The 16308-nt window shown below is 43.4% G+C and overlaps 1 protein-coding gene across 2 annotated transcripts in view; it reads left to right on the top strand.

The window, feature by feature from the left end:
• The first annotated feature begins 828 nt into the window (after nt 1-828).
• The window catches only part of MTMR10 (myotubularin related protein 10), a 51444-nt gene continuing 35964 nt past the window's right edge, over nt 829-16308 (top strand). The window contains exons 1-2 of one of the 2 annotated variants that reach the window (XM_028707129.2): nt 829-1013; nt 8052-8112. In XM_028707129.2, coding sequence (XP_028562962.1) covers nt 960-1013; nt 8052-8112 — 115 coding nt within the window. In that variant the 5' untranslated portion in view covers nt 829-959. The remainder of the gene's footprint in view (nt 1014-8051; nt 8113-16308) is intronic. The other variant, XM_028707130.2, reaches the window with a different exon arrangement.

Genomic DNA, 16308 nt, shown 5'->3' with positions numbered 1-16308 from the left:
CCTGCCCCCAACTGAGGGGGCAGAAACTTGCTTTCTTTTCTGGATACATTTCCCCCTTAAATTATGGAATAATAAAACATATCATCGATGGATTCAAAATGTTTAATGCATTTTGTTAAGGTTCAATTTCTTTGATGAATAAAAATAATGTCTTTTACGACCATTTAATTCAATAAATGGCTGCCTATAAAAATGAAATAATGGAAAATATAAAACCCTTATGATTATTTGGCCCTAAAAAATTATAATAGTTGAAAATAAATAACCCTAAATTCAATGCATGTGTGCCTTAGCAATGCTTGCCTCGATTGAAAAGGAAAAAAACCTCACGATTATTTATTCAATAAATGTTTGCCTTTAATTTTTTAAAAAATGAAAAGGAAGCCCTACCAGCGCCTTTCGCGGCGCTTCCTGCAACGCCTCGGGGAAGGGCCGCTGGCCTAGCCCGGGGTGGGGGGGGAGGCCTCCGGTCTGGCGGAGCGGCCGCGTTTGACCCTCCGCCCCACCGTCCGACACCTCCCTGCTTTCGCAACGAGCGTTGCTAGGAGACGAGAGGCGAGAGGGAGGGCGGGGTGGGAGAGGAAGAAGCGGCTGCCCTCCCTCCCCCCTCACGCCCCGCCCCTCGACGTCTGGCTCGTGCTATTGGCCTTCCCCGTGGGCTGAGGCTCCTCCCCTTCCGGGGCGGGGCGCCGGAGCCTCTAACTCCCGCCTTGGTAACCTTCAGAGCGGCGTGAGGATGGCGGAGGCGGAGTCAGGAGGGAGGGAGGAGCAAGCAGCGGCAGCCGACGCGACGACGGCAGCGGAGGGAGCGCGAGCGCGTGACGCCGGGGGCGTGGCTTCTCCGGCGTAGTAGCCGCCGCCACCGCCGCCGCGGGCGTGAGGTGGGGCCAAGAGGCGAGCCCGGAGCTCCGAGGGAGAAGGAGCGGGGTCGGCCTGGCTCGGGAGTCGCCGCCGCGGTCATGTTTCCTCTCAAGCCCCCCAAGGCCACCTTCAAGTCCTACCTCTTGCCTCAGGTAAGGCGCGCGCGCCCGGGCGGTGGCGGCTCTTTCCCCCTCCGGAGTCACTTTGGCTGTGAGGTGCGAGGAAGCCCCTTTCGGAGCTCCGGCTTGAGCTGGAGGGAACCGCCGCCGCCGCCCTCGCCCGCCTGCTGCTGCTGCTGCTGCGCGCTGGGCTGCCCCGCGAGTCTGGGGCAGGAGCGAGGGCGCCCCCTCCACCTCCGCCGGGCCCCGTAGTAGAATAGCGCAGCCCTTGTGTCTTGCGGGGGGGGGGGGTCCTAAGCGGATGACGGACCGTCTGCAAATACAAGGAATAACAGCGATGATAATAGGAAGCCTAGATTCATGCATGCGCGTGCTTCGATGTCGCACCTCGCCCTGGGACCTTAGAGTGGAGGGTGGGAAATAAATAACAACAATAAGTGCAATTCGCACTGAGCTCAGTGGGACTTGTTTCAGTGGGTATCATGATTTGGTTTGGCTTTTTTACAGCTGAAGTCACCCGCTCCTGTCTTTGCTTGGTGGGACTTGAGGAAACACTGAGTAATGCACAAGTTTAATAATAATAAACAACTTAATATTGCAGAAATGTAGCAGGTGGGAGAGGCTCCAGTGCAGCAGCATTCGCTGCACATATGGAAGCTTCCTTGGCAGCAAGTCAAGTCCATGGGGCTGATTTCTGGGGAAACGTGTCCTGGAGCAGGGCTGTCACCTTGCAGTCCTAATGCATTACTTTGCAAAGAGCCCACTTCCCTCCTTTCCCTTAGTGCAACTTAACTTTTGAGGAAAGTGTGTCTAGGAAACCAGCTTACAGTCTTGTGGGATTGACTTTTGCGTTAACGTGTTTAGGATTGCTTTCTGGTAAAGAATGCTATCCTACACATACCTCTTCTTGGAATAAGCCCCATTGGGGTTTGAGTCTGCATAGGCATGCATAGAATGGCCGTGTGTGAGGCATGCAGTTTGTTTTACTGTTTCCTCAGAAGCAAGCTCCATTGTGTTCAGTCTGTGTGGGCTTGTTTGTTAATAGCCTGAAGGATCAAAGTACAGTGGTACCTCGGTTTACAAACTTAATCCGTTCCAGAAGTCCGTTCTTAAACTGAAACCATTCTTAAACCAAGGCACGCTTTCCCTGATGAGGCCTCCCGCCGCCGGTGCCCTTCCACCGTTTGGATTCCGTTCTTAGACAGAGGTAAAGTTCACAAACCAAGACACTATTTGCGGTTTTGCAGAGTTCGTAAACCAAATTGTTCTTAAACTGGACTGTTCTTAAACCGAAGTACCACTGTATCACAGTCCCACTTTCCCAGAAAGTGGGCTGTGGAGATTCTAAGAACAATTGTGCTAATAATTTTAAATACAATGTTTCTGAAATATATACAGAGCTTGATGGAAAACTCTTAATTCAAGCAATACAGTACTAAAATCATGCCAAATTTGGAAGAAAAATAGGATTGTTGGTTCTGTATCATCCCCATGAAAGTGGCAGTATAACACATTCTTTAAAAGTCACAACTAACTTCTTTCTTTTCTGTAAAGCTCCAATTTTCTCCCGTAGTTAGTGAAATGGGACAGCAGCCAAATGGCTCCTTAAACCAAGGTTACAGTCGCCAAAATGGAATGTCTAGTTGCAATTTTTGAGCAGGACGGCTCTAAAGTCTTGTTTTTCAAATAATGCACTGGCTGTGCTTGGTTATCAGTTAAACATCTGGCTATTTCAGGTGACAACCTTGAACTAGGTTAAGAACTTTGAGAACTGAAAGAAGAAAAATCACTTTATCCAGGGACAGTCCACATATATTCCCACCTCTTTTTCTTAATGGTGACAATCCCATTCACAATGTAATAATATTCTTCACGACTTTGAGCAGGGCCGTGGGGTAAGTGAAGACAAGCTACAACACTGCTCTTGCTCAGGCTTTACAGAAAAAGCATTTTGGTTCATGAAATTCATTCTGATTGTGCATGTAAAATATAACGGATAGAATTCTACAGGATATGGTGTGAAAACAGTAAAGATCCAATGATCCCTAGACATGCACCACCAGATGGTAGAGATGTCAGGTGCCATCCTGGCACCCAGGCATCTTCACTTGGTTGCAAATGGTCGATAGCCAGGTGCAAAATGCACCTGGTGTCTGGCTAATTTTGGGCACTGACAAGGAGCCAACAGTTGCAGGGTGAAGGTCAGGCAGACTGAAGCTCAGAATGAACACACTTTAATCTTTGAGAATTCTTGGGAAAGAAGTGATGTCCCTGCAGACTGGAGGTGGTGTTCCTATCTTCAAAAGGGCGGAGGGAAACCCAGTAACTATTGACTAGTGAGCTTGACATCGATTCCAGGAAAGGTCCTAGAACCGATAATTCAACAATCTGTGAGCACATAGAAAAGGAGGCTTTAATTACTAAAACCCAGCATGAGTTTCTCAAAAACAAGTCATGTTAGATGAATCTCATTTCTTTTTTTGATGGAATTACAAGCTTGGTGGATCAGGGAAATGCTGTGGAAATATTGTATCTTGATTTCAGTAAGGCTTTTGACAAAATCCCCTATTAGATATTTTTTGTGAGGAAGCTGCTAAAATGAGGATTGAACAAGGTAACTGTTAGGTGGATTTGTAGCTGATTGATTGACCAGACCCAAAGAGTACTCATTAATGGTTCCTCGTCACCCTGGAAAAAGTGACAAGTGGGGTGCCACAGGGTTCTGTCCTGGGCCTGTTGTTGTTCAACATCTTTATAAATGACTTGAATGAAGGAATTGAGGGGATGTTCATCAATTTTTCATAAGACATCAAATTGGGATGGGGGAGCTAATGCCACAGAAGACAGAATCAGGATTCAGAATGACCTTAACAGATTGGAGAGGTGACACTAACAAAATAAATTTCAATAGGAACAAATGTCAGGTTCAGCTCTTGGGCAGGAAGAACCAGCTGCACAAATATAAGATGGGAGACACCTGTCTTGCTAGTAGTACATGTGAAAAGTATCTAGGGGTCTTGGTGGACTGCAGTGTGATGCAGCAGCAAAAAAGCTAATGCTGTTCTAGACTGCATAAACAGAATTATTGTGTCCAGAACAAGGTAAGTAATAGTACCACTCTATTCTGCCTTGGTCAGACCACACCTGGACTACTATGTCCAATTCCGGGCACCACAATTTAAGAAGGATATTGACAACCTCAAACATGTGCAGAGGAGGGTGACCAAGATAATCAAGGGTCTGGAAACTAAGTGATACAAGGAGAGCTTGAAGGAGCTGGGTGTGTTTAGCCTGGAAAAGAGGAGACTGGGAGGAGATACAATAGCCATCTTCAGATATCTCAAGGGCTGTCACATGGAAGTGGGAACAAGCTTGTTTTCTTCTGCTCTGGAGGGTAGGGCCCAAACCAATGGCTTAAAGTTGCAAGAAAGGAGATTCCAACTAAATCTATGGGGGGAAATTCTGTTAGTTAAGAGCTGTTTGACAGATTCCCGAGGGAGGTTGTGGACTCTCCTTCCTTGGAAGTTTTTAAGCAGAGGTTGGATGGCCATCTGTCATGGATGCTTTAGCTGAGATTCCTGCATTGCAGGGGGTTGGACTGGATGACCCTGGGGGTACCTTGCAGCTCTACACTTCTATGATTCTTTGTCACCTCTTTTTGTGTATAATGCCTCTTTGCATACTTCCCTTTCCCCATTATTTGGCAACTAGTTTAAATATGTGGCCTTCTTATATACTTGGCAAAATTTGTATTTCAGTGTTACAACAAGAAATAGAGTTGTCTGGCTCTCCTCAGACTATCCCTGCTTTTAAATGTCCAGTTCATAACTTGGAGGAATGGCTAATATGTTTATAGGGATTAGCAACTACTTGCTGTTAATAGCTCAACAGGTACACAATTTTATATCACTGTATCTTGAAGTTGAATAATATCTGCACCTGTTAAGTGCTAAAGGCACAAACTCTAGCAAGACAAAAAATATCAACCCTGGAGCTACTTTAAATTGCCTTCAAAGTACAACAATTTGAGTATAACATTGCTTGTATCTTGTATTTCTTACTTATTTTTAAATTTAGCTGTTCGTTAAATGAACTTCAGCCTGGACACTGAGATCCAGCTCTGAAGTGAGAAGTGAGGTTACATTGAACCAGGCAGAAGGCTTTTTAGGGAGTCGCTCCCGTCTTCCCACTAGATGTCAAACAGATAAACAGCCATGTGATTTTTAAAAGACATCTGAAAGCAGCCCTGTTCAGGGAAGTCTTTAGTGTGATGTTTTATTGTGCTTTTACTATTTTTTTTTGTTGGGAGGGGCTGGGGCAACCCAGTCAGTTTGGCTGCTGCCTAATAGTAATAATAGTAATTATTATTATTATTATTATTATTATCATCTTATTTTTTATTATTATATAAAAAACTAGCCTGATTTTTTTATTTTTAAAATTCCTGTTTGAAGGATTAAAGTTAAAATGCTACTTGATTCATGTTACTGAGAGATCTGAGGTTAATTTTTTTGGTACATCTAACTCTGATACAGCCAATTTAAACTGTATTTTAAACAGGAGCTTTTTAGCAAATGTGAAATACCCTGCTTTCAAAACTGATTTGCCATTAAACTTAAAAGTTGGCTTCCTGAAGCAAAAAGGTGTTGGTTAGTGAAATTAAAGGGCTGGGAGAAGTTACTATTTTTTCACTGTGACATCAGATAAATTGGTGAGTAAAGTAAAAACCTTTGGGGTGGGGGTTGCTCATTTTTAAATAGGGTGAGTCCTGTTTCATACATGCATGGATGGACACAACCAGAAAATGAATGGAAAAGGAAAAGCTGACACATATGTCTGTCAAACCTGCTTACCTACTTTCCCACCCTTAGGAGTGAACAGGGAGGGGATGTTACCTCCCTTGCCTCTTCTACCACATAGAGAGGGCCCTGGCAGTGTGCTTCATCTGCCTCTGTCTCATGAGTTCTGTTGCATCAGACAAAAGGCCAATGTAGTTCAACTTAGTTCAACCAGATGATCTGGGAAGCGCCCCCGCCCCCCCGAGCATAGAATCAGAGTTGGAATAGACCACAAGGGCCATCGAGTCCAACCCCCTGCCAAGCAGGAAACACCATCAGAGCACTCCTGACATATGGTTGTCAAGCCTCTGCTTAAAGACCTCCAAAGAAGGAGACTCCACCACACTCCTTGGCAGCAAATTCCACTGTCGAACAGCTCTTACTGTCAGGAAGTTCTTCCTAATGTTTAGGTGGATTCTTCTTTCTTGTAGTTTGGAGCATGAAGGCAATAGCCCCCTTTTTCTATTGTTTCCCCGCAGATGGCATTCAGTTGCATGCTGCCTCTGAATTGTATGGTACACATAGCAATGACATTCCCTGGAACTCACTCTCATGATGCCATCTCTTCTTGGCAGATGATAGATCTTGTGGAATATTCGTTTCTAATTTTGCACCATGTGACAACACCATGTTGCTGTGGCAGAGGTTCTGATGAAAACTCCCCTGATATCACAAAAAACTGAATTCTGCCAATTACCCATTCCTGGATCAAGGTTAACCATCGTAATTACTTTAAAAAAAAAAATCTGTGTCCCACTTCTTGACATAAAGCTTCTTCTTTTCTCCATCGTGTTGCTAATCAAAATGATTTGTTTTCCTTTTGGCCAAGCACAATTGAAATGCATTTGCTTAGATTTTTACTCAGTTTTGGAATTAAGCTTTTTTAAAAGATAGATTTTTTAAAATCCTTGTAAGAACTGTGGAAGAAAATGCAAAGAAATAGAACATGTGACTAAAAACAGCATGCCAAAAAATCCCAGTAAAAGTGAGGCTGTTCCAAAGAGCTTACACCCTCTTCTTATGCCTGAGAAAGTTTTTTTAAATCTTCATGGCATGCTTTATGCTGCAGCAAGGTGTCCAGGAGGGTTTCTCACAGTTGCAGCATGTGCAGTTGCACATGCAAAGTTGATAAGACTTTACTTCCCATATTAACCCACTTGCATAGAAGCCAGTTGTTCTGATACTGCAGATAGTTGCCAGCCTTGTTGAAAGCATAATGTTTATACAGTGGTACCTCGCAAGACGAAAGCGTTTTTGGTTTTTTGAGTTGCTTCGCAAGACGATTTTCCCTATGGGCTTGCTTCACAAGACGGAAACGTCTTGCAAGTTTGTTTCCTTTTTCTTAAAACCGTTAATACAGTTGCGACTTGACTTCGAGGAGCAACTCATAGCACGCAGTGTGGTAGCCTTTTTTGAGGTTTTTGAAGACTTTGGTGATTTTTGAAGCTTTTCCAAAACTTTCCCGAAACCGTGCTTCGCAAGACGAAAAAATCACAAGACGAAAAAACTCGCGGAACGAGTTAATTTCGTCTTGCGAGGCACCACTGTACAGCAGCGGTCATGCACTGTATTTGCTACAGACAGTTATGTCTGTGCCATAGGTAAAGGTAAAGGTACCCCTGCCCGTACGGGCCAGTCTTGCCAGACTCTAGGGTTGTGCGCCCATCTCACTCAAGAGGCCAGGGGCCAGCGCTGTCCGGAGACACTTCCGGGTCACGTGGCCAGCGTGACATCGCTGCTCTGGCGAGCCAGAGCCACACACGGAAACGCCGTTTACCTTCCCGCTAGTAAGCGGTCCCTATTTATCTACTTACACCCGGGGGTGCTTTCGAACTGCTAGGTTGGCAGGCGCTGGGACCGAGCAACGGGAGCGCACCCCGCCGCGGGGATTCGAACTGCCGACCTTTCGATCGGCAAGCCCTAGGCACTGAGGCTTTTACCCACAGCGCCACCCGCGTCCCTGTCTGTGCCATAACAGTCTCAAATTGAGAGCTAAGGGCGGCTACCTATGTTTCTTTTATCTTTCTTTAATATCCTCTCTCCTTCTCTTCATTTGCTGTCTCTCTTGGTCCTTTTCTTTTCTTTTCTTTTCTTTATCTTTCTGCACGCACACACACAGCACGAGAGAGAGCTATGGGTTAGGTTAGAATATGTATTTCAGACTAGGATTCTACAAGCAATTTAGATTAGTTCATGTATATTACATCTCTCTTTTATCACTATTGTGTTTCAGACTGAAGACAAGATAGCACCGGAGCCTAGACTTAAAAAATTGGAGCCAGTTCTTTTGCCAGGTAAGCATTCTTTCTGTTGCTGTGTTTTGGGGCCCATATGGGTATATGCAGGAACATGTTTGTCAATCTTTAAGATACCTCTTCCTTATTCTGACATCTCATCAGAGTTGCATTGGCATAATCTTTGTTCAGTTGGGATGCTGTGATATCTGCTCTCTAATAATGCTGAAGGGAGAACGTTAAAATGGGCTCTGGAAAATGCCCAATGATGTTTAGGGTTGTCCAGGGCACTTAAGTGGGGACGTGGGTGGCACTGTGGGTTAAACCACAGAGCCTAGGACTTGCTGATCAGAAGGTTGGCGGTTCGAATCCCCGCAATGGGGTGAGCTCCTGTTGCTCGGTCCCTGTTCCTGCCCACCTAGCAGTTTGAAAGGACTTCAGAGTGCAAGTAGATAAATAGGTACTGCTCCGGCGGGAAGGTAAACAGCATTTCTGTGCGCTGCTCTGGTTCGCCAGAAGCGGCTTAGTCATGCTGGCCACATGACCTGGAAGCTGTATGCCTGCTCCCTCGGCCAATAAAGCGAGAAGAGTTCCGCAACCCCAGAGTCGGTCACGACTGGACCTAATGGTCAGGGATCCCTTTACCTTTACCTTTTAGGGCACTTAAGTAATTTGCTGGATGTGATCTTTGAGGTTCATGTAAGGATTTATAAATTTTAGAGGACTGGTTAAGATCATTTTGGTATTCTATATCCCAGATTCGTTCTTTAATTATACCGTATTTTTCGCTCCATAAGACACACTTTTTTCCTCCTAAAAAGTAAGGGAAAATGTCTGTGCATCTTATGGCGCTAATGCACTGGCAGCAGAGGGATCCCTCAGCTACAGCTGCAGTCGCGAGCTGAGGGATGCCTCCGTAGCCAGAGCCATGGCTCCCGTCGCCCGCTCGCTGTGAAGCCAGCAGAGCAAGAGCCGCTGCGCAGCTATTGCTCTTGCTCTGCTGGCTTCTCAGCGCAGCGGGATGGGGGACAGAAGGGGCTCTGTATAAGGGCTCCCTTCTGTCCCTCATCCCGCTTTGCTGGGAAGCCAGCAGAGCAAGAGGCACTGCACAGTTATCGCTCTTGCTCTGTTGGCTTCACTCTAGGATTCCTTTCCAGTTCAGCAGTTCATTGGTTAAAAAAACAGATACCAGCCCTAAGAGCCCTGCCCACCCCTACACGTGCATGTGCCTTCCGACCCCACTGTACTTGGAATGGAGGCATGTGTCCCATGCGCCAGTACAGGGTGCATTTGCTTGGAAGTAAGCCCCACACAAGATAATGATGCACAAAAATAAGCATATTGAATGGGGCTGCTTGGGGGGCTCCCTCCCACCCCCAGCATTAAGAAAGAAAGGAGAGATGAAGGGTAGGTGGCAAGCCAAGAAGGGCGGAGGGGATGAGGAGGAGAAAAATAGATCAACCTTTTCCCTAAAAAGCAAACTGGGAAGTGGGGTGCAGATGAAGGCTGCCTACTTGGTCTCTTCCCACCCCCGACCATACACAGCCTACATTTTTAACAGTTGCTATCATGTGGAGTAGATGAATATTTATTTCTCAGAAGGCTCACTGTGAAACTCCACTTTTTCTCCAGTCCTATAATCTAATGTGAGATTAAGCAATAACTGATTGCCACACTTGGGTGCTGATGAAGCAAGTGCTGAAGCTTGCCTCCAAGCATGGATTTTCCTTTTTACTTGGGCTTTAGGGTGAAGAGAGCTCGGCATCCAGCACTTGAGTAATGGTCCGTATTTGTTGCTCATGTATTGTGTGGGAAGGGGCCAGAAATTGCATGGTAGAGCACCTGTATGTAAATGGTCCCAGGTTCAGTCTGCAGAAGGGGCTGGAAATGCATCCTTTCTGAAACTGTAGAGAGCAAGCTGCCTGTCGTTCTGAACAATACTGAGCTAGCTGGACCAGTAGTCTGCTTCAGTTGAAGGCAGCTTCCAATGATGTTGTTCCTGTGTTGTCTGTACAGCACCAGTGACATGCACTCAGTCCAGGACCGCCACTGAATTGTCTAAAATTCTGTATAAAACATGTAACTATTAAATCTGTAAAAGATAACTGGCAGTGCCCCATCTGTGGGTATAGTAATCTAAAGTAACGATGGTCTCTTAATTTGACTAATTCTGTGCTGAACTTTGGTTTACGGCCCAATGGGTCTTTCTTTTATCAGTCAGAAGCACAGAGAGATGCTGGCTTGTCCTGCACACAGCTCAACTGCATTCTACCATAGTCGTTGCACAAAGCTTAGTTTTCCACACTTCATGATTTATTGGTATTTGAGATTTCTCCACACTTGGCAACGGACTTGCTGTTTCAACCTACTTGCAGGGTAGGAATAGTTGTCATGAACTGCAGAGAACATAAATAAATATCATACAGGAGGCGGCACACTGGCCCCCCCTCCCCCCGGGAGCTGCTCCCAGATTATTTAAGCATACATTGCAAACAGATAAAGCAACCCCCTCTGTTAGCTTACAAGCTTAAAAGTGCCTCAGATCCAAGTTATCAGAATTCAGTTTTCTAATTAAAATAACAGCATAACTTTCGGTGTTTGTTTTCACTGAAGCTTTGACCCATGGAATATTTTTGTGAAACATTTTAAAACTGCAAGCAACATGGGAGGCAGTTGCTGATGTGGGCTGAAGAATGAGTCATTATTGAGGCCAGCTGATTCTGCAAAGGACAGTCTGACTAAAGAGGAATTAGAATGTCACATCAGAAAATAGAGAATTTAATTGTGGGGGGACTGAAGATAGATATACTGTTAGGATATATAGTGAATATTTTGCATTCTCTGTATAGTGGGAGTGCGTCCAGAGTACAACAGTGTCTTACTTCCCTGTTAGAGGAGAAAAAAGGAGCTACACCTCTGTGTGATAGTTCTCTATCCTGTTGAATTCAGCCGCAACAGGGGTAGGGGAACGTCCAGCTTGTGGGCATGTAACATTGGCCCTCTATGAATCCCAGATTGGCCTGTTAGGTCCTTCCTTGTTGGAGTATGGTATGTTCTCCCCCGTCCCTTCCTTATGGGCAGTGCAACTTACCTTGCTGCAGGATCTTGAAAGAGTGTGCAGTGAAACCAGCTGCAGTGGAGGAGAAAAATTCAATTTTAGCAGAGGTTTCACTGCAAACCCCTTTGTGTTCCTAGAGCAAAGCCTCCTTGAGGCTTCAGAAAGCTGTCTGGACAAACGCTGGCTCCCTTAGCCTGAAGCGAAATGAGCTCTGCAACCCCATAGTCACCTTTGGTTCAGGGGTCATTTACCTTTTACCTTTACAGGCAACAAGCAATTTACTTGTGTCCAATTGACTTGCAACTCTGCACACAAACATTGCGGTGACACAGAAGTGACCAGAAAAGGGTGCAGAACAGTGGCTGTGTGGAGCGGAGCATGCAGTTACCGAGAATGCAACACCCACACAAATCGGGGGTTGCCTGTAATGTCAGGTGCTTGGTGGGTGGGTGAATTTTTCAAATTTGGCCCAGAAGCGGTCGGTCAGATATAACTGGCCCACCACACCCGAGGTTCACGTTTCATTTTTGTCTGTACTAGAAAGAATATCATAGCAATGAGGAAGGTTTTTAATGCTTCAGCCCCATTTTCTCCTCACTTTCCAGACAGCAAATTAATACAGTGTAAGTTTGGCATTTCCCTCCAGTTGTAGGAAGTACCATATTTTTCGCTCTGTAAGACGCACCAGACCATAAGACGCACCTAGTTTTTGGAGGAGGAAAACAAGAAAAAAAATATTCTGAATCTCAGAAGCCAGAACAGGAAGAGGGGTCGCTGCGCAGCGAAAGCAGCGATCCCTCTTGCTGTTCTGGCTTCTGGGATAGCTGCGCAGCCTGCATTCACTCCATAAGACACACACACATTTCCCCTTACTTTTTAGGAGGGAAAAGGTGAGTCTTATAGAGCAAAAAATACGGTAGGTATGAGACTTAATTGGTCATCGTTAGTAGGAGCTTACCCTCCAGTGAGTTGATATTGCTGACAGCATAGAAGTGAAATAGGCATATTGACTGTGACTTGTAACAACACAGGTTTCTATTGAATTCTGCAGAAATTTAGGGTGGCATTTCCATGGGAAAGCTATTGCTAAAGTCCTAACAAACTTTGGCCAAAAAGAGGCCTCAGTTATTTTTCATGTTTCATCTTTCACAACCAGTGTACAGAATGCATAGTTAACCAGCTAATTCAGGATGCAGGCAGGTAGCATTGTTCCCAGCTAGACCTTCTAATTTTGTCCTAGCTACATTCCATTACTTATTCTATGCTTAGTTCTCTATCTCTAAATCAGAATATTTGAAGAATAAACTTTGTTAACTTTCTATCTATGAACGTTCTGAAATTTGCCCATTTTATCAGAACTCTGCAACTGTCCTTGCTAACATCTTGAAAAGATGTAAACTCTGCTGCTGACACACCTCAGCAAGTTTAGTTGCATCCTGCTTGCTTGTATTACTGTTCTGATCAGAAGTGAGTTAGTCACTGTCCCTATTTAACATGCTCTGTTCTCCTACCCCCAAAGACGTAATGTAATTGGGCAGAACCAACTGATGTATGTAGTTTAGTTAATTGGTTAGAATGTCTTGATAGGCAACATTTTGTAAATTCAGATAATAAATGTTCATCTCTTGTTACCCTTTCTTCACACACTCTACTTCCTTCTGTTGTGTGGGTGGGTTCAATGAAATGTCCTTTATTTACTGTTCTCTCACCCCTCTTTTCTTCCCACATTGTCAAGATGGTAGTGCTAGATTCATAACAACAGTGTGGATTTCTGTATGTTAAACACTGAACCCCAAAACATGAAATTTTAAGCCAAGTTGGAGTTGTACTGCTGTACGTTTTTGGTAGTGTTTTTGTGGGTTGTATGTTTTTAAAAAGCACAGATTTAGAACGTTCTCTCTTTTTATATTCCTTCCCCATCAGTTGCTAGATGCATCATCAAACACAAATCACAGTATTCTAGAAGTATGTATACAGTTGAGTTATGCTATATTTTCAACCACCCCAAACCTCAGGAAACCTGGTTTCTGTGATGCTATTTTTTTTTTACATTTATAATAAAAATGTGTTGGTCATAAATGCAAGATGGTACACTTGCATTTAAAGGAGAGTTTAATTTCAGAAGCATTGGTATGGCATGTGTCTAGTTCTATATTAAGCACTAAAATAATTTCTTACATTTGTGGTTCAGTGCAGGAAGTTCAGTGACTGCTTTGGTTGTTCTGAGTTAGGAATGATTCATGTGCTAACATTCTACCCTTTATGTTTAAAACTTTTATGCAGGCTCTGTTAGAGGAGGTTGCATTTATGCATAGATGGGGGAAATTATAGGTAAGAGCTATCATCTCTAAGCCAAGCTTGGACTAGTACAAATCACTGAATTATCTGAGAATACCCATGTTCCTATTTAATGTATACTTGATATAACTCATTTTTATAGACATATGGAAGATACCCATAACAAAAGTTTTGACTGAAACTGAACCCATTTTCAGATTATTGTGGTTCTTTTCCTTTGTCTACTATTAAACCTGTGAACCTCTTTCTTCATTCAGATGAGAGGAGTCATACATATTTTATGCAACTAATTGTGGCCTGGATTTGGAACTGAGTGTAATGCACAAGAGGTTCTTTGTGCATATTTATAGTGGAGATCCTGACCTTAAATGACATGCAGATGATGGTTGGTTAATTTACAAGTGCTTGGAAAGGTGCATTTGTTCTCATCTGAGCCAATGAATGGTCAATAGCAGACCCGGTTGGGATACCAGTTAGTGTAGGCCATGGTTTGCTTCTTTGGTTGTGCTGGAACAAGCTCTTACTTGGCACAACCAAATGTAGATCAGAGCTTTAGGAGACAAGGAGTTGAAGGACATGCTCAGGGTAACAAAGAAGACCATGGAAACCAAGAACGGTGTGTGTAATAGCGAGCCTTCTGGGGCTTTGGCTTTCTGAGTGGACATTTTAGAAAATGATTCTTAATCTTACTATTTCATGAGTTTATATCATGTGTATATTTGGCTAATAAAATAATCTGTGGCCTTTTAAACTGTGTGGGGTAATGGTTTTTGCTTGTTACTATGATATGTATTTTTGAGTTTTATGTTGTAAATTGCGCTGTGATCCTAGGATGAAGGGTGGTATAGAAGTTGAATAAATAAACAAAATAAAATATCCCACATTCCTCCCAGGTTGGAATTCAAGGTGGCTTCCAACATTTTAAAGTAGTATTATCAAATACAAAGTTTTTATTTATTTTTTAAAAATAGTTAAAAACAGTAGTTAAAATACATCAAGACCCATTAGAAAAACAGTTTGGCCTGATAGCCAAGTGATCAGCATCGTCTGCAGCAGGAAGGTCTTAGCTTGCCGGCAGAAGGATAACAAACTTGGAGCCAATCTAATCTCTCTTGGGAGGGAATCCCACATTATGGGAGCTGCTAAGAAAAGGCTGCTGACTTGTTTTGATCCATTAGGCAGGTGAGGGGATGAGGGAAGATAAAAGGTTGGGGAGCCTTGTGGGTGCCTCATTGGGGTATGGCATTATAACTTCAAAGTAGGGGTTTGCTTTATGTACGTCTTCTGGTTTGCTGTGTGTTGTGGGAAATGATTGACTTATCTGGGGCAGCGATCAACATTGCATAATATTAAAAAGTAATTTTTGTGACCAGTCTGAAAAGCCCTACTCTTTTGCTCATTCTTATCACTTCCATCGTAATCACTCCTCTCTCATTCCTGTAAAATTTAAGTCATCATATCAAGAGATCCTACTGAACAATGTAAACTGTTACTCTTTCTGCAATGTCCAAATACTTTGGTTTCCATTCTTAATTATAAAATTGCCTCATTTTGAGCCTAGCCCCATGTAATCTGCCATTAGTGTCAGCATCTTAAGTATTAATTCACAGGGAAGGATATTGAATAAAATCTGAACAGGTGGCAAGAGTTAAGATAACAGCATGCAATTACTTCTAGATCTCTTGTGGGACCAGTAACACATTGTAAGAGCTCATGAAAATTCCCTTAAAGGTTTGTCAAAAAGCACTTCATGAGTTTACAAATAGAATCTCACCAGGATGCAGTTTTTTCCCTTTTGAACTTTAAAATAGCTACTGAGCAAGCTGAACAGAAGATTCATTTAAACATGGATTAGAGGAAATTTACATATAAATGCTTGGTGCATGCTAATAAACCCATTCTGTTTTAATATCCCACTCTTCAGTAAGAACTTATGTGACTGAAAATGCTGTGAGACCATAATCAGGTCAGAAAGCAAATTTATTCAAGGTTTTTTTCAGTTTAATATACTAGTTTGCTCTCTGGGTATCTGTTTATGTACAGTGCAGTGTAAACCATTATATGGTTGAGAACTACATCCATCTAAATATGCTATAAGCTACTGCTGCTGTACCATAAGTGCACCAGTTGCTGGGAGAAATTGTGAGAGTTTTCCCTAGAGAAGTCCTGTGTCCTAGGTAAGACTGAAAGATTTGCTGGGATGATGTGCTAGAAGTTCCTACTTCAAGTCACTTCACTTCATGGGTGGCCTTAGCAAACCACTATTTCTGATCCTCACTACTTTTTTGCCCGCCCTCCCCCAAGCTACAACTGTCTTGTGGCAGTAATGGTATACAGGTTGATTTATTCTGGATTGTTTTATTTGATGTTTTAATGTGTTGTAAACCGCTTTGAGATGGTTTTCTTTAAAATATTGAGCAATATAGAAATGATGATGATGATGATGATGATGATGATAAATAAATAATGTAAATGCCACCACAGAAAGAGTGCCTTGACATTCCGTTGTGGTGACAGCAACCTAGGTTTAAGGTGCCATTTGGAGATAAGCTTATATATCTGTGTTTCTGATAGTGGCAGGAAGGCATCATAGGGCCCACCTCCAATTCAATACTACAACTTCTTATTTTTCCACGTGCCTATATCATTTCCCCAGAATATATCCTAGGACATTTCCCATGTCAGCTGAGTGCATGCATTGGTGCTGGATTCCTAAAATGTACTGGAACAAATGAGCTTTTACATCAGAAATAATCCAATTGTAGAAATGTGCAGTAAAAAAAAATTCTTAGTCAAACATTTTGAAGTTTTACAGCAAACATAAGCACGTGTTTAAAAGCACAGATACTGCTAATATGACAAGCAATATGGTACCCACCCTTCAGCCTAAAAGAAAATCT

This window comes from Podarcis muralis, chromosome 14 (genome assembly GCF_964188315.1).
Source record: "Podarcis muralis chromosome 14, rPodMur119.hap1.1, whole genome shotgun sequence".
Taxonomy (NCBI): Eukaryota; Metazoa; Chordata; class Lepidosauria; order Squamata; family Lacertidae; genus Podarcis; species Podarcis muralis.
This window is presented reverse-complemented; position numbering and strand designations above follow the sequence as displayed.